This window comes from Falco cherrug, chromosome 2 (assembly GCF_023634085.1).
Source record: "Falco cherrug isolate bFalChe1 chromosome 2, bFalChe1.pri, whole genome shotgun sequence".
In the NCBI taxonomy this organism is placed as follows: Eukaryota; Metazoa; Chordata; class Aves; order Falconiformes; family Falconidae; genus Falco; species Falco cherrug.
The window spans coordinates 12,492,627-12,510,553 of NC_073698.1; the positions used below are offsets into that span (position 1 = coordinate 12,492,627).

General features: G+C 48.5%; 1 protein-coding gene across 2 annotated transcripts in view; it reads left to right on the forward strand.

Moving 5' to 3' along the window:
• Positions 1-17,927, forward strand: part of AMOTL1 (angiomotin like 1) — a 61,186-nt gene that overhangs the window by 904 nt on the left and 42,355 nt on the right. Inside the window, exons 2-3 of one of the 2 annotated variants that reach the window (XM_055702605.1) lie at positions 10,704-10,850; positions 13,419-14,301. In XM_055702605.1, the coding sequence (XP_055558580.1) occupies positions 10,704-10,850; positions 13,419-14,301 (1,030 nt within the window). Of the gene's footprint in view, positions 1-10,703; positions 10,851-13,417; positions 14,302-17,927 lie in introns of those variants that run through there. The other variant, XM_055702606.1, reaches the window with a different exon arrangement.

Sequence of the window (17,927 nt, forward strand, 5' to 3'; positions counted from 1 at the left end):
CGCCTCTCCGCCGGGGACCGGGCGAGCGCGGTCGCGTCCCGCTGCGGGCGGGGGGCCCGCCCCGGGGAGCGGTTTCTCACGTTGCCGTGGTAGGGGGATGGCGAGGGGGAACTTCTATATTTCACCTTCCCAACCCTGCAGGGAGAACAAAGATAAACTCCTCTTTTTAAAACCAAAGAAAAGAAAACAAAAAACAAACACAAACCCCAGCATTGAAAGAAGAGAAGAAAAAAGAAAAAAACCCACGTGAATTTAACCCAAATCCTCCAGCCAGTTTTGGTGATTCGTAGTTTTAAATACAGGAAGGTCGCCGCTTGGTCTTTTTCCTCTTTCGATGGAAAGAGTTTTGTGGGTTTTTTCCCTTTTTTTTTTTTCCCTTTCCTGGTGCTGTGCGGGCGCCCCGGGAGCGGGGAGCAGCTGCCCGCCCAGCCGGCTGCGGGCCCTTAGCGGGCACCCGCTGCGCTCAGCGTTTGTCTTTTTTTTTTTTTTTTTCCCTCCTATAAAAATAAGCTTAAAAAGCTTTCTGAGAGAGGGGTAGCCGTGAAGATGAGTCCCCTGATTTTTCCTGTGTGTCGCTAACTGGCAGTGCTGTTCTAGCTCACAGGTGAGCATGGAGATATATATGTATTTCAGATATATGTATATATTTACATATATAGAGATATATATAAAATAAGTGTAGGTATATGGTTATCTATTTTTAATATGTCTGTATATGTATGTGCATGGCACTTAGGGATGTGGTTTGGCAGTGTTAGCTTAACAGTTGGACTCGATGATCTTAAGGGTCTTTTCCAACCTGGATGATTCTATGATTCTGTGGTTATGACTGCATATATATTCTATATATAAAAGTATAAAATATGCTACATAAGTTTTTGTATTTTTATCTGTGTGTATATATAAAACATGTATTTTTTTTATATGTGTGTAGTCAACGCTAATGGGCAGAAAAGCTCTTTAAAGGGTCCTGTAAATACCTCTTGAAACGATGCCGGAGTGGTGAGGGCAGGGAATATCGGGTGGGTAAGAGCTCATCATAAAACCCTCTCCAGGGCTGTGCTGGGTGCGTGCTGTGGCCCTGCATGGAGGGGCCACATCCTGCCCAACCTTCCTCATCCCCAGCCCCGACTGGAGCAGTGGTGTGAGGGGATGAATTTTGGGGCGCTGGTTTAGGTTGTTAAATAGGGAAGGATGTGCCCCTCCAGCACTGCTTTTGACTGGGCCCCTCAGTTTCCCCAGACTGTGTGGGGCTGGCAGGAGACCCCCGTCACCTGCATGTCTGTCCTCTTCCTCCTCCGTCCTGATGCCTATCACTTCCCTTTGCTGTCTGCCAGCATTTGGCACAGAGAGCTTTGCTTTTCCTTTTATTTTGGAAAGCACTTGGCTGCTGGAGGAGGGCGGCTTTGACCCAAACAAGCACGTGCTGCCTCTCTGAAGCCCCGATGCCTGCAGGATCAGTGGCTGCTCTCACTTACTTTTCATTTCCATGCACGTGTGACATTGTGGACAAGCACAGAGACAATTCCCAGTGTCCTGGCCCCACACAGCAATCTGGACCAAAGCCTCTGCACATCAGCGTACTGGATGGAGGAATTGATGCATGGATGCAGCACCGGTGCTCCTCTGCAAGGGAATGGTGGCACAGAGCTAAAAGCATTGCGTTTCTCCAGTGAAGAGAGACTGAAGGGGGTTTGTAGAGATCGCAGCAGCAGCCCCAGGAGGGATGTACGTGGAGCTGTTTGGGGGGTCAGGCTCAGCTGGACTGTTGGGATGCATGTAGATTTTTCAGGACAATGTGGAGATAGACGTTACTGCTGATCTTTGTAGCTTTCTTTTGGGAAACAAAAGGCTGATGGTCCCCCGTGCCATGTTTTCTAACACCGATAGGCATATAACTCACTTTAAAGGCCAGATCTGGTATAAATGTTATTCAATACTAAGGTGAGAGTACGTGCCTTGAACAGCCTCCTTGTCCTGGAAACCATTAGGAGGGTGGCTGCGTACTCAGGTTTTCACACAGAGACTATCTGCTAATGTAATAGTCCCTGTGGAAACTGTAGTGCTCGGGAATATTTTGTGGATTTGGGAAAAATCCCAGGAGGATTTTTGGTTTCATACAGCAATTGCTTTTTGGCAGCTTTGGGATAGATGTAATCTGGTTCCCATTTGCATCCTGAATTTTTAAATGGAACAGCCTGCCTTCGGCTCAAGGCAGAAGTAGAAATAGATGGAAGTAGGTAGAAAATAATAGTAATAACAACAACATCACTTCTAGAAAAAACCAAAACTGTTAGGGCAACTTTTGTATTGAAATGTTGCATTTATAAGCGTATCTGTTCTTTTTTGGTCCTTTCAGTGACTTTTCCAGTAGATGGGATGTTGCTGTGCATGTAAATCTGGAGTAAATCTGTAGAAGCTGGTGAAATCACTCTAGATCTGGACCAGCACATGAGAGCAGTTTTACCTCACAGTGATGTGTGTCCTACGTGTGACAGCAGATCCTGCAGTGTTTGGTGGCCTTGCCCATGGCTATGTGTGGCTGTCCCTTTCCCCACAAGCGTCTGTACTGTGTCTTGAAGTCATAGCGGGTCATTCTTGTGCGAGCCAGGCGATGACAGCCAGCATACATCGAGGCAATGCCTTTCGAGGAGCGGAGTGATCTGTAGGGGGGTGCCACATCTCAGGAAAACATGTCGTGGGATTAAATAATTGAGCAGTACTTGGGATTATCTGTTCTGACCATATGGTTTAGCACAGATACAAATGTGCTTTAGACAATAGTGACTTAGGTGACCATGGCTCAGTGTGGAAAATAATGACATTATTTTAATGTAATGAATGATTCCATGAATTAAAATGCTTTTAGTGAAATCAAGTCTCCATTTAAGACTTAAACCAACTGAAGTAATTAAAATACTGTTATTCCTCTGCCCTCCCTCCCCAACGTGTGTGTTATGAGCACGTATTTCAGTGAAGTCCCTTCTGGGCTGAGGGATGCCACATGGGTCCCCTGAGGCGCCTGCAGGGCAGGAGGCACCCAGGTCCCCCCCCTAGGGAGGTGGTCTGGGCTCCTGCATCCCGCAGAGGCGCGGAGGTACTTCTTGGCAGGATTCCCCCTCGGGATGGCTACCCGGGGTGGGCAGGGGGTCCCTGCCAGGGACATGTCTCGTCCCCAGGGATGTGTCCCCCTGCCTGAGATGTGCATCGGTTTTGGGCCGTGTTCGAGGTGACAGTTCCACGCTATTGGCCGTTACTGTGATTTTCCCTGTTCTAACTCTGAGCTCAGCCATCTGGGAACAGGGACTAAAAGCAATTATCTTGTTAGCACTTCTGTGTATAATACCTGTATTAAATTTCTGTATTTTAAAAGTGGCTGAATATAGATGGTGTGTAATGATTTAATAATGGAAGGCTCATAATTTTAGTATATATTCTGGTGGGAAGAAGCTTTAATTTCTTTTTGCTTTAGACATGACAATAATAATGCAAAGGCTCTGCTCGGTGTAGGGTTACCACAGCAGGTTTTCACATGGATCAAATGAAGAGCTGTGGATCCTTAGCCTGTGGTTTGTTGCCTGTGTTAAAAAAAAATGGAAAAGCTCTAGAAATCTGAAGATCTATATGATAGAGTTCAATGCCTGCATTTTCAGTTAGAGAGTACTGTACAGTCTTTGTACTATTTTTGTTCTGTCCTTATCCCAGGCTCCTTTGTACGCTGCAAGTTTGTGGGAATGACTCAGGGAGAAAGCTATTTAACCTAAAGGACACCACTGGCAAAAAAAATAGATGCATAAAGAGCGATGTCAGTGGCTGCGACCAGGCACTAAGAAGAATATTTTTGTGTATCTGAGGAAGAGGATCCTGAAACCTCCTCCAAATGGGACAAAAAAAAATAATTGTCTTCTTCAGATGCTGTTTGTTCAGTTTGAGAATTTTACAATATGGTTGCTTGCAGTAATGAGGAACTAGCTGAATGATCCACAGTCCTAGGTCCTGTTTCACTTCTGGTTAATTAATGGAAGGGCTTAAATATCCAAGTGACAGGGATCATGCCAGTGCTTTTCTGTAATGTGATCGTTTTTAAAAGCAGTAAGTACAGCAAAGTTAATCATAGCTTAAACTCCTGCTTTGCGAGTGTCTTCTCTGTATGTTGTAGCTGATCGATTTATGATAATATTTTTATTTCCTCCAATGGAAAAAAATTTTCATGATGAACTTTTATCTTGGATATTTTTTATGGCTTGGAAAGCAGAATTTATGGCGTAGTGAAAATGTCTGCAGACTGTTTGCTGTGCTGACAAGTGGCACGGCTGTAGCAGAAGCGTTGCCTCACAAGCTCCATGTCAGCCTTTGTATTTCACTTTTATGGAATGTCTTCCCTTACTTTCAGCTCTGGATAATGCTCACTCTTTTATCGCAGAGCAGCAATGCTGACACGAGTCATCATTGTGCCACTGGCACTTTGATCACAGTAGAAATTTCAATTTTTGATTCAATTCTTTGAACAAATTTAGGCTGGCTGCATATTGTAGACTCAAATGTTATAGCTGCAGAGGCAAATGTATAGCTCATAATATAGAGAGGCCTTGAAAATGCACATATTTGTGGAAGGCCTAGCGCAGCCACCTAAGGAGCATGCATCCCTTCCTCTGTCGGGTTAGTGCCTGGGTAACTGCTCGGCGGCTGGAGGTGTGATGAAAATACTCTGCTTGCAACCTGCCTCTACTCCGGGGGTGAGCCTGGGATGGGGGGGAAACCCCCAGTGGATTATCCTATGTTGTAAAACACGTAACCGTCTGAGATGAAAGAACATCGTTTGCCCCCACAGGCCCGCGCACCTGATTTGCATCGGGAAGGTGGGGAGGGGGGGGGGATCTCCCAGGCAGACAGATGTGGCTCCGCTCTTCCCTGTATCCATCTGATCTCGTGCCAGGCTCAGGAGCTGCTTTCAAGGCGCCTTTGCTGTGCTTCGCTTGGAGCTTTTTTGCTTGTCTGCTTTGGTTTTTTTTGCTGAGGGGAAGTACGTATGAAAATAAGTGCATGAGGCTGAAGTTTCACAGGAAGTGTTTGTCCTTGTAGGCAGTTAAATTTGGATGTGGTAGCACGATTCCTTGGGAGAGGTGGGGTTTGGTTGCCTCCATTGCCTTTTCCCATTAGTCTTGCTAGTGCTTTCTTTGATGATGCACTTTTTGGAGAATGAAATCACAGTACCGAGGATGGGAGACTCCAGGAGCTCTTCTTGAGCAAGGGAACAGCACAACATGGATTCTGAAGTTTTCTTCAAGATTTCTTCCCCCAGAGCAGGCAACTGTGGAGGAGGGGGCTCAGTCTGGTGAATCCTGCCAGGCACAGGGGTGAAGCTTCTCCTGGCTCAGATGTGGTAGATCTCCGACTTTCATGTGGGCTACGAGAGGTGCTGCTCGCTCACATCTGGTCTGCATTATGTGGGTTGGATTTCTGTCCTGCAAGATGTTGCTCTGCTCCCGTGAAAATAATATTAGCGATGCTTGTTTAGTCCTCATGGGGCTCAGGAGCCTTGGCAGCAGATGCAAGGCTCCCAAGCAGAATTGCAGGGTGTGAGGGTGAGTCGGCCACTACAGAAGTGACGTAGAGAACTTGTGCATCAGCTGGGGAGCTGATAATGTGAAACCATCACTGATGTCTGCCTGAGCTCCTGCACTTTGTCAGAGCTGGGCCTGCAAAGGAGTCCCAGCACCACTGGAGGAGAGCTGCCAGAGGTACCAAGAGCATCCTTTGTGATGCTGTTGGAAGTGCTGTCTCCACTTTTTGTACCTAAACCAAGAAGCAGAACATGTGAGTTATTTTTTTATGAGCCAAAGGAAACTCAGGTCTTTCTCCCAGCCTTGGGAGAGCTGCATGGCTGGGGTATGGCAACGCCTCTTCAAAACTAAGCTGATGCTTACAAGAGAACGTAAGGTTTGCGGGCTGGGACACACATGCAGGGGCATCCAGCCTCAGTGGAGGGTCTCTGTGACCCATTGGAGGTACTAATGGGTCTGCCCTAGGGAATTCATGGCGCAGCCTTCGGGCAGCCTCTGGGACCCTGGAGTGCTTTAACCGTCCTTTTGTTACTTCCCTTCAATAATTATTTTCCTTTCTTGTTGACCTGAGATTTTTATGCAGCGACAGGGCAGAGAAAATATTTTAAATGTGGAATAAGGTATTTATACTCCTTTCCGGCTTGGCTATGAGACAGAAGGACAGATGTGGGCTTGGAAATGGTGTCATTTTTTTTTTTTTTGTCATTTTTGGACCTCCCTTACAAACCGCAGCGGAGTTTATAGGAAAGTGTAAAGCTGCCTTACCTACTTTTTAATTTCAGATGATTGCTTTGGATGGTATTTGAAACGCCTCAATCTCTTTCAAACCTCTCAGTCGGTAGGGTACAAATTGAAAGAAGAATTTTTGGATGATAACTCTGTGGTTTTGTTTGGCTGGGTGGCTTTTGGGTGGCAGAGGAACTGCACATGACAGCAGCCTGGGCTGTGCTGCAGGCAGCCTCAGAGTGGTACCTGGGTGGGCAGCGGGGTGCAATGTAGAAACTCATCACCTGGGCGCTGGCTTGAGACGTTGCCTCTAAATGCACAATGGGCATTTTTTTGGTGTTTTGCTGAATGCAGAGTAGTGGTACAGTTTGGCTGTAAGAAAACCATCTTCAACTGTTTTTGTGAGGAGGAAATTTGTTTCTTGGGGATGCTGTTATTGCTCTAAAAACATGGTTTTCCTGTACTGTTGCAGCAGTGAGTTTCCTATGAGGTTTTGCTTTAGATCCTTTTCAAAACCAGACTGAAACCACATCAGAAACAGGAAATATTTAAGCATTGCTCCTCTGTCTCTGGTCCTTGCTGACTGTCTGGTGTTAATCTTAGCAAATGATTCATTGAAATAGTTCTGAATCTTCACGTGAGTTACACTGCTATGTAATAAACCTCCAGGATAATACATCTGCTTCTGTACTGTGTAATGCTTGTTTATCTTAAAAAAAAACAACAAGAAACCAACAACAAACCAAACAAAACTAATTGGTGTCAGGCAATCACTTAGACGTGGGAGAGTTGGTAGAGATGTAGAGGACTGAACTGGGCCAGAAATGTGACCATGTCCTATGGGATTGGCTGTAAGAGACACTGGATATATGACGATTGAAGATGTGATGTCTATGGACTGGACTGTATCCTGGCATGCTGGGCTCAAGTGAGCTGGACTGGCTTTGGGAGGGGGAGAGGAAAGGGCATAGCACAGCTGGCAGCTGCCTGCAGGCACTTCCTGAGGTGATGGGGTTGGCTCTTCTTGGCAGTGGCAGTGACAAAACACGGGGCAGCAGCCGTGTTTTGGAGCTTAGGTTGTTTGGGCTAGATGTGGATAGAAAGCCTTTCCCCAGGGACACGTCCTTGGTGGGGTGGTGGTCTTTGTCCTAGGTTGCCCTCAACTGACTGCTTACCTGTGGCCCCTGGACATGGCTGCTCTGGTGCCAGGATTCAGTTATAGGGATGAAAATTGTTATTTTGGTGAGCATTGTGGAAGAATGGGAAAGTTTGGGAAAGGAGCAAACTCCTGAGCGTTGGATAGGCACCTTGCACCCCAGCAGAGCTGGGTGGAGCAAAGCCTTTCCCTGCGGAGAGAGGAGCTGGGATTTGGGAGGCTCCTGTGACAGCAAGGGAGGGAAGAAAAAAGGCTCTTGCCTTGCTCCAAATGGCTCATGAGTCTTCACTAAGCATTCAAGTGGTGCATTACTGCCCATGATCTGGATTGTGGCTGTGCGCCAAGCACTGATCTTTCGGCAATCATTATCTGTTTTACACATAAACTGGCTTTCTGTGCCAGCTGCAGCTGACATTTTATTAAAACCTACTGTGAATGAACATAAAATATTTTTACATATTTTTTTAGCATCATAAACCATCATTACATCATTTTACGATGATAAAACATCTACATGTGTACAACAAAGTGCAGTGGTTTCTGTCTGGGTTGGAGCTACTTGGTTTTGACTCTTAATATAAACAGAGTTCAGAAATCGAACAGTTTGGCAGATGCCAGCATTTACCAGTCCTTATTTTAGTAGAATATTGCTTTGCCACAGCCACCAAAGACAAGTGGTTAGGTGAGAATTTCAGCTCTTATTACAGAAAAAATAAGTCTTTAGTTTCCATTTTGCGTCTTGGAAAATTGAAAACATGAGCCAAGCATGCTTACAGACTCAAAATGTAGAAAGCAAGTGTACAATTTTACTTCTTTCTTTTAAATTCTGTTTGGTGAGCAGTAAGGCCAAGCCAGTAGTTGTTGGCTGTTCAAGTTGCCTATAATGCTTGAAGCTGCTTGTCTTTCTTGGGCATGTGGATTTTCTTTGTGTCACCTTAATTCACCTTTTTATTCATAAAACAAGCCTGGGCTCAAAACTTCCTTGCTTTGCACAGAATTCCTGATTCCAAGGCAGGACTGTGTGTGTGTAAGAGCAGTAAAGGGTGTGTTTAATGCTAATCTGTACCAGAATAGGATAATAATGTTGGAAATTAGAGTTCTTGAGATTTTTTTGGGGTCTGTATCGGCATCAGCGCAAATTCCAGACTAGTCTACCATGCTCATTTTCACAAACATATTCAGCTTAGATCTACTCAACTGAGCAATCTTTCCTTCTTACTCTCTAAATATAGATAACTGCCATACGCATTCATGCACAATATGAATGGTAAAGTGATGAATTCATTAACATTTTGTAGAAATGTCTATTTCCTCTGGGCGCAGAAGAAAATAGTATCTTCATGCCTGTAGGGAAGACGGGCTGGATCCTGCCCCCTGCTACCACCCTGCTACTCTGCTCCATGCAGGGGCTTGATGTTAGTGATGACCTGTAAGGAGGAGAGCAAAGCAGTTTCCTTGTGTAAGATATGCCAGTGAGCCCACAGTTAGCCGAGCACAAACCAGGCAGTCAAGATTAATAAATCCAGGTCATCCATGGCTGATGTTTTTCCCCGCAGAGCAGGGGGCTGCAGGTCCCTATGCTCATGGGCTTCCTGCCCCACTGGGGTGGGCAGATGCCCCGCTGGGATGGATGGGCACACCACTGGTGCCACTTTGAGCCCTCCACCTCCTGTTCAGGCGAGCCCCTTGGCAGTGGCCGGTGCTGGAGGTTGATGGCCATTCCCTTAGTCTAAAACCTATGGCAGTGGAGAGTGATTCTGCTGTGTCCCTGCTGCACCAGGGTATTCAGGTCCAGGAGATGCTCAACTCCAAGGTTTGGACCTCAGAGAGCCTTCTTTTCACAAAAATTAGGTAGTGCTCAGAAAAATAAGTAGGAATCAGAAAATCATAGAATCATAGAACAGCCCAGGTTGGAAGGGACCTCAAAAGATTGCCTGGTCTCACCTTTTGTGGGAAGGGGAGCCTACACGAGATTATCTAGCACCTTGTCTCGTCGCATCTGGAAGACCTCCAGTGATGAATACCCTACCATGCTCCCGGGGAGGTTGTTCCAGTAAATTATTGTTTTCACTGTAAAAATACTATTTCTTATATCAAGATAAAACCTCTCTTAGTGCAACTTGTACCCATTGCCACTTGTCTTCTTCATGTAGCTCTTTGTGAAGAGAGAGCACCTCTGTCCTCTTTACGGCCACCCTTTAAGTACTGGAACACTGTGATGAGGTCGCCCCCCCAACCTTCTCTTCTCCAGGGAGAAAAGAGCTAACTCCATCAGCCTTCCCTCATAGGGCAGGTTCTACAGCCCTTTGATCATCGTTGTGACCCTCATTTGCACCCTGTCCAGTCTGTCGGCATCTTTCCTCAGTTGTGGAGTCATGCCGATGTCACTCCTGTTTTGATTTGTGAGATCAAGCCAGTGTCGCTTCTGGCTTAACACTGCTGTGATGCATTTTGTGTGACTTTGTTAAAACAAGCAGCACTTGAGAAAGCCACCCCTGTGAGCAGATTTAGGATGAGCCTTGTTGCTTGCCAGGAGAGCTTGTTCTCACTCACTGATTGTGAAAGGGGCTGGGGGACTAGTCCAGCCGTTGATGTCTGTGGGATGTTGGAGCTTGGGCGTGCGGCTCCTGTGCAGTCGGTCTGCCAGACACATTCCCATGGCCCTCTAGCTACGTCCTCTCCTTACCATATTAAGAACATCTGTACAAAGTGATTTATAAACTCTCTCCTTTGATAGTGTTGGCTGTATTTTGTGTCTCAGCAGTTTTCTGTATTGCTGAACTATTATTCATTAGCAGATTTTGTGGTAAAGCCTTTCCCAGACTTTAGCCCTATTGATTGTGTGGCTGGGTCCTCACCTATCCTTCTTTCCTTCTTTTTACCCACTGCCTCTTCCAGTTTTATGCTGGCTCTGTTAGCTTCATGTCCTGGGGCCATGCCTTGATTCGTAAGCTTGTCACTTGTCACTGTGAGCCCTTATAAGCCTTGCTTTGTACCTGAACTGGAGACCTTGAAGGCCAGGCAGGGTTGGTACATGAAGCAGCGCTGATGACTTAGTGGCTGCCTGTTGTTCCTCAGAGCTAATGTGTTATTTGGGTGGTGAGAACAGAAGAGGTGGATTGTGCAGTGGCCTCAGCAGGGCTTCTCAGGCCCCTAGCCATACTCAAAATTTTTTTGGACTTCTGTCGTAAGTCACAGCTTTATATTTTGTCATTCAAGCGGTTTCGTTACTGATACCCCATTCTTCTTTCTAACAGGCTCCACATCTGTTTGTTACAAGCCTACCAGCCCAGTCCAGGTACTGGAAGACACTGGCTTTCTTTACCAGGATCACCAGTTGTTTGCTGGCAGACATGAAGTTTCTCCACTAACAGCTGAAGCGATCAGTGCCAAAGAAAAAGCTGGTAAGTGCATGGCCACACTTCCATATGAATCCACCACATTTAACTTTCAGGATTTTCCCAAAGCATGAATTGAGCAGTTTAGACCATTTACAAATAATATTTATGGAGTTGAGGGCCAGCTTCTCATCCTTGGTAGAGCCAAAGGGGAGTTACCTTTCACTTGAGCATCGTGACCAGCTGTCACTGGTCAGCTGTGCTTGTGGAGGATGCTGCGTGTCCTTCGGGGCATGGCTGCTCTTCCCTACGCAGCTGGACTGAGGTCCGTGGCTTTTTGCTGATGGAGCAGGACCACAGGCACCCTGTGGAAGGCTCACTGTGGCTGATCCTTTTGAAGCTCGGTAATAGGCAACTAAAGCACATCTCCCAAGTACAAGGATGCTAACAGGTGACTAGTGCAGGAGTGGAAATCCTTCTATATATGATAAAGAGCTGTCTTTACCATGTGACATTGGCTTTATTCACTTTCCTCAGGCTTATCGCAAGCATGATATAACTGGACTGTGAGCTTTCTGGTATGTTAGGGAGCCTTTTATTGCATGTCTGCAAAAATTGCCAGTGTGGTGAGGTTTCGGTGTGCTGATAATGTGCATAGAGCAGTAACAGTTTGCTGTAACTGCAGGGACATATAAAGTAGGTGAGTACTTGGTTGTTGTGCAGACAGGTAGATGGAGAGGTGTGCGTCTGTGCATCTTGCTGGGTCAAACACTGGCCCAGGGAGCTGACAGACCCTCTAAAAGCTGTAGCCCTCGTGAGTCAGGCTGGCAGGCAGATAACATCTCAGGGAAAGCAGGAGAGGTGTATCTCATAGGGCAGGCATGGAGTGAAACAGCCTGGGAATCTTCTCTCTCTGTTGAGCCCCACAATCATCTTTAAGGCTTTGCCACAGAAATGTTAGTGGAAATGACCTATACTCATAGTTAAGAGTTGAAGGCTTTTCTTCCCCTTTGGCATCCGGGTTATATGTGAGTTATCCCACAGCATGTGCAGTAACTGATGAAACCTCAGGGAAATACCAGACCCCAAGAGAAAGTTTGCTTTTTAACTACTTGCAAATGCCAAAAAACAAATGTAAGTCCTTGTGACGAACTCCTCTGAGAATTGGGAACAGCATGAGAGAAGCGGAAAGCTGCCAAAAATGACCTCAAAAAACTGAACTGAAAACAGCACCTCCTTCTTGCCTAGGGACATGGGAGGACCCTGTCCAGAGCTGCGGGCTTATTCTCGCTTTTGTCCACACTGGGGTCTTTCAGAAGCACCCCTCTGGGCTCAGACACCGTTCAGACAGACATCTTACACCACTTTTGGGGATGGGCTCCAGGAGGGAGGGATTCCAACCCCCCCTGCTGTGGTTATGTACCAATAGATACTTAGCTCCAGGCAAGGTCCACTGCATATGTAGTGCAAAAATGGTGTCATTGCCTCTGAATGGCTTCAGTAGCCTGTGTTAGGGGTTGTGTAGCTAATTTGTCTGTGCTCTTTTTGGAAAGTCATACATCCATGACCATAACACCTTCCTTGTACTCACTGAGCGAAATTACAACAGTTAGTATTGACTACCTTAGAAATAACGTTATTGGCTAGAATGGAATTTGTAGTTTTAGGGGAAGATGCCAGAGCACAGATTAGTACCACTTTTAGGACCCTTTTATTGTCAGTGTCATTTCACAGTTTTTCTGCAACACATTCTACGTTTTATTTTGTCGTGGCAGGGAGTGCAGTTATGAGCGGATTTGACTCATCTGACTTTGGTCGTCAGAAATGCAGCATCTCGTTTAGTATTGCCATACAGGCAGCCTCTCTAAGCCGTGTGAGGCTTCTCCAGGTGGGAGGTCAAACCCTGAAACAGGCTTCTTACAGAGGTGGTCGATGCCCCGAGCCTGTCAGTGTTTAAGAGACATTTGGACTATGCCTTTAATAACATGCTTTAAATTTTGGTCAGCCCTGAAGTGGTCAGGCAGTTGGACTAGATGATCATTATAGGTCCCTTCCAAATGAAATGTTCTGTTCTGTTCTCTACTCTCTCTACTCTCTCTACTCTCTCTACTCTCTCTACTCTCTCTACTCTCTCTACTCTCTCTACTCTCTCTACTCTCTCTACTCTCTCTACTCTCTCTACTCTCTCTACTCTCTCTACTCTCTCTACTCTCTCTACTCTCTCTACTCTCTCTACTCTCTCTACTCTCTCTACTCTCTCCTCTTATTTTAAAATGAGACCAGATCTCCCTGTGACATCACCTGTCCATCCGTTGACTTGGGAGGGAGTTCAGAGCTGGAGTATTATGGAGGGGAAGGTCAGGGAGAGGACGGGGACATGTTTTTAGGAGTCGCTGCAAACAGAATTAGGGATGATCTGGAGCGAGGGGACAAGCAGGGAGCAGTGCCCTGACTCCTTTGGTGGCTCCCAGCCATGTCCCCTCTGATCCCAGGGTGACCCTGGCAGGGCACTGCCCCTGGGGTGCGTCCTGGGCAGGGGGTCACAGCTGTGGGGTGTAGGAGAGGAAGAAAGGAGGGGACACTGGACCTGCTGAGCAGCAGAGCTAATGGTGGCCTCTCTCTCTCCCTGCCCAGCCGAGGAGGCCCTCTGCACCCTGCGCCCACCCAGCTTCCGCCGGGTCCCAGAGGCGGAGATGCGAGGGGCGGAGGAGGTGGCAGCCGGCACCGTCCTGCAGCGCCTGATCCAGGAGCGGCTGAGGTATGGCAACCCCAGCGAGAACATGAACCTGCTGGCCATACAGCACCAGGCGACGGGCAGCGCCGGCCCCTCCAACAGCACTGCCAGCACTCTCTCTTCCGCAGAAAACCTCGCGCCCGAAGACCCCCCAATGGTCCAGCCATCGGGGCGGCAGGAACCGCAGGGGCAGGAGCACCAGGGGGACGGTGCTGCGATGGAGAAGCAGCCCCGGGCCCCACAGCCCCCGCACGGCACCGAGGAGCTCCCCACCTACGAGGAGGCCAAGGCCCAGTCTCAGTTTTTCCGCAGCCAGCCGCCGCCAGCCACTGCCGCCGCACCGGGATTTTATGGCGCGTCCGGCCAGAAATCCAGGACGGAGGGGAGGCCGACGGTGAACCGGGCCAACAGCGGGCAGGCGCATAAGGATGAAGCGCTGAAGGAGCTGAAGCAGGGCCACGTCCGCTCGCTGAGCGAGAGGATCATGCAGCTCTCACTGGAGAGGAATGGGGTCAAGCAGCACCCCCCAGCCCCGGGGGGCGGGAAGGGCTTCAAGGCGACCCCGCCACCCGGCAAGGCCGCAGACCCGCGGGGCCCGCCACCCGAGTACCCCTACAAGGGCAAGGCGGCAGCCCCCGGCAGCAAGGCGCAGGACCACGGGCTCTTCTATGGCGAGCAGCCGGCACAGGATGTCCTCAAGGCCTCCTACGCCGCCGCCCAGCCCACCCGGGCAGAGGTGGCCATCGTCCGCTACCAGCCGCCCCCGGAGTATGGGGTCAGCAGGTAATGGCCATCAAGGGCGGGTGGGTCTGCTGGAGGGGCCTGATCCTGCCCTGGCTGGAGGAGCCGGCTGCTGCGGGGCTTGGGCCTCATGTAGACTTGGCCTCTGTGAGCTTCAGCCTCGGCCATGCGTGGGGACATCACACTCCTGCAGCCGGGCCCGCACGGGACAGCAGGTGGAGGCACCTGTGTCCCCAAGAGGGCTATAGAAAGCATATTATGCCCTACTTAAATCCTCCCAGTGGAGCTCACGTGGGGCTTTCACGCTATGGGGCCCCTCGTGCCAGGCCTCCTCGTGAGCATGGGTTTATCCCAAGCGCATTAAAAGTAATCCAGAGTGTTTACTCACCGTGTGCTGATCCCTGCGAGCGGCACGGGTCCTGCCCGGCGCCCGGGCGGGACTGCTTCCTTCAAAGGTGAGCTTGTGCCTTGAGGGCTCCCTTTTCCTTGCTGTACCTGAATGCAAGTGTTTCTCTGTCTCATCCCTGCCTTTTTGACCTCCTGGACAGTATTTTGCTGGATTTGAAGGGCTGGAGTTGTCTGGTGTGAATGTTAGCGGGGTTTGTGTTGCAAACTGTCTCATTAGGTCTTCGCTGACCCCAGAACCCCCAAAGGTTTTGTTGGCATCAACTTCAGTTGCATGCACTTACCTTGCCACAGTGCAGGCATGGAGAAAAGGTGGCGCAGCTGACCCAGCTCTTCCTTTCCAAAATTTGTAAGGCACAGAATGATGGAAAGAATGCTCTGCCTTTCCATGTTTGCAGAAGTGATGGGTTTTGTGTCCAGGCGGGGAGAAACTCTGAGCATGGCTTTGGTGTATATTGTAAGACGGTTGTGACAAGCGGAGGGCCAGCGCTGAGCGCCGCTGGCCTTCCTCCAGCTACACGTGTGTTTTGGTTACCAGCCTACCACTGTGCGGAGTCATGCAATTTTTTTAGAGCAAGATGATACTTTTGAGAGCTCAGCGAAAATCACTGTTTATGCTAAGAAACAGCTATATGGACTTGAGGGCAACAGGGCCCAGCTGGGGCCATGCTCTCCCACAGCCATTTGCAGTGCTAACAAACATCTCCAGCACGAAGCAGATTCATCCCCACAGAAAAGGAGCTGGTTTGGGGGTTTTTATCCCGCTTAGAAAATGCTGATTCAATGCCCACAGATCCTGTTCTGCAGGGTCCATGTAAGCAAGCGGACATGGGCACTGCATGCACTGCTTCAGCTAACCAGGAACAGCACTGGTGTCGTGTGGGAAACCTTTTGGTGTCACTTCCAGAACCTTTCCCCACTGCCTGATCAGCAAGGTTAATGCTGAGAAACCCTTCGATTTCAGTGCAGTTTTCCATGCTGGCAGCACGGGCCAGCCCCCAGCCTTACTCCAAGGTACTGCTGGATCACCCCAGCAACTGTGGGGAGAAACCCACTAGCTCGTGGTTGTGGTTACTCCTCATTCCTCGTAAGGCAGCATGGTCTAATCCCCAAATCGCACTGCAGAGGGGATGCCTGGTACCCCTGTGTTCTGTTTTCTTTGCGTGACTATGGGGTAGTGTCCCTCCTGGCTGGTGTAGGGGCACTGGAGGGATGTGTTGTGCAGCAGAGGCAGTGTGACAGAGCAGGACTGCTGCAGTTTTTAGACGTAAAAAACATCTTAGGTGGTGTCTTTCTTGCAGCTGAGCAAGGGCCTTAATAGCTGTTGGTCTGTGTATATCCCTGTTGGCTGCTCCAGCATGCATTTCCAGGGGTAGTTCAGGAAGTTGGCATGGCTGGAGGGTCTTTCACCAAAGCTAGGTTTGGTCTAAGCTGTATTATCGCTCTTGTGATATTCTCTAACATGGTTCTGGGTCCTGGTGTACAGATGGGGATTTTCAGGTCCTTCTTGGCTCCTTTCACACGATGCCTGGATTTTGGAGGTTATTTCCTGCGCACGTGTTCTTGTCCCGTACATGTGAGGTGGTGGTAATTAACACTAGCAGGATGGTTGCTCACTTGCAGACTGTACCTTGTGCCATTGCATTGCACAGTGCCGGTGGCTGGGGAGATGTTTGTGCAGGAGATGTCAGACAGCAAGCCTCTGGGTCTTGGCAAAGCGGTGGTCTTCATCCTCATCTCAGACTTCTTTCTATGATATTTTTTGATACAGGAATGTCAACCTTTCACTTTGCTTGGGCGCACTGAAATACTCACCACTGGCATTACCTGGACTTGTTCTTAATTGGTATGAACTGATTTGGTCTCTTCTCCTGTGCCATATCCCAGTTTATAACTGGCTCCGTGGGCTGCAGGATCCCCTTACAGTCTTTGTTACCTGGGAAGATTTGGATGACAAAAGCTTTTAGGAAGTCGCTGTAATTCCTGTGTGCTCCATCACTTGCCATTTCTCTGTCTGCAGCAGCTGTGCTCTGCTGCACCTCCGTGCACCTCACGCTGCGTTGCAGGACAGGCTTGCCAAGGTCTGGATGGAATGGTTAAAATGCAATTTCACAAGACGGCCTCTGCCCCAAACATTCCTCTCTATGGAGAGGGTAAAGGCGTGTTACCTGTCTGGGGACATCAGCCCCATCTCTGCTAGAGAATTTGTCTGGGTGGCAGCCCCTGAGCACTGCTGGAGGAGAGCCGGGGACTTGTTACACTGCTGGGTTGCTCCCAAGCTCAAACCTTTCTGTGCTTCTGCTCTTGCTCACTGCTTCCCCCCTTACCTGGGCTCTGGGGAGGCTCACAGCCAGCCATCTGGCTGGAATAGAGGACCTTGATAAGAGAGGTCAAGTTAGGGGACTACCCGGTTTCATAAGGCTAATAAAAGAGTAGGACTTAGAGAGGCTACTTTTTCTGTTAGAGGAGCAAGCGAGGTGAGAAATTCCAGCTTTCATCTTGTTGGGAGTGCCTGGGAAAGAAGCTAATGGAAACACAGCTTTGCCTGTGGTCAGATGGGAATCTCGTATATCCCAGCACCTCCTTCCTTCTGTCCTGGCTATATCTGTTCCCCAGCCCATCCATTCTGGCATCCTCTGAACACGGACTACGCAAAAGGCTTCTGCCTTCTAGAAAAGAGGGGAGAGAAGCACAGAGCTGCATTGGTCCAGAGGAAGCACCCACAGATACCAGGGCCAGAAAAGACCTGTAGGGTCACTGATCCCTCCGTCCTGTGAACAAGTGTGGCTGGAAACCCACAAATGTTGGCAGGGAGCTGTTGAAGTAGATGGGATAACTGCAGCTGCTGCTTAACTTGCTTTTTTGGTTTGGCTTACTTTTTGCATATGGCTGGTTTTAAAGGAAACTTTGCGTTTAGAATCACTGTGGTGAAATCTCACAACTTTACTGTAAATCTCAAGATACTTGGTATTGTCCGGAAGACCTCCTGGAATCAGGTGATGCTGCGGTAATCTCAGCATTTATAGAAATTAGACTTAGGGACCCCTGCCTTTTGGACATCATGATTGCAGAGCAGAGCTTGAACCCTGAAGTTTAAAAGGCCAGAACCCCATAAGGCAAATAAAAAGGAACTGGTATTTGTTCCTGTTTTAAAATACCAGTATTTTTAAGCCAGTTGCATGGTGCTTGGGGCCCTGACTCACAACTTCTGAATGCTATAAGTTGGCCAAGTGTAACAATCTTTAGAAAACCTTTCTTTTCCT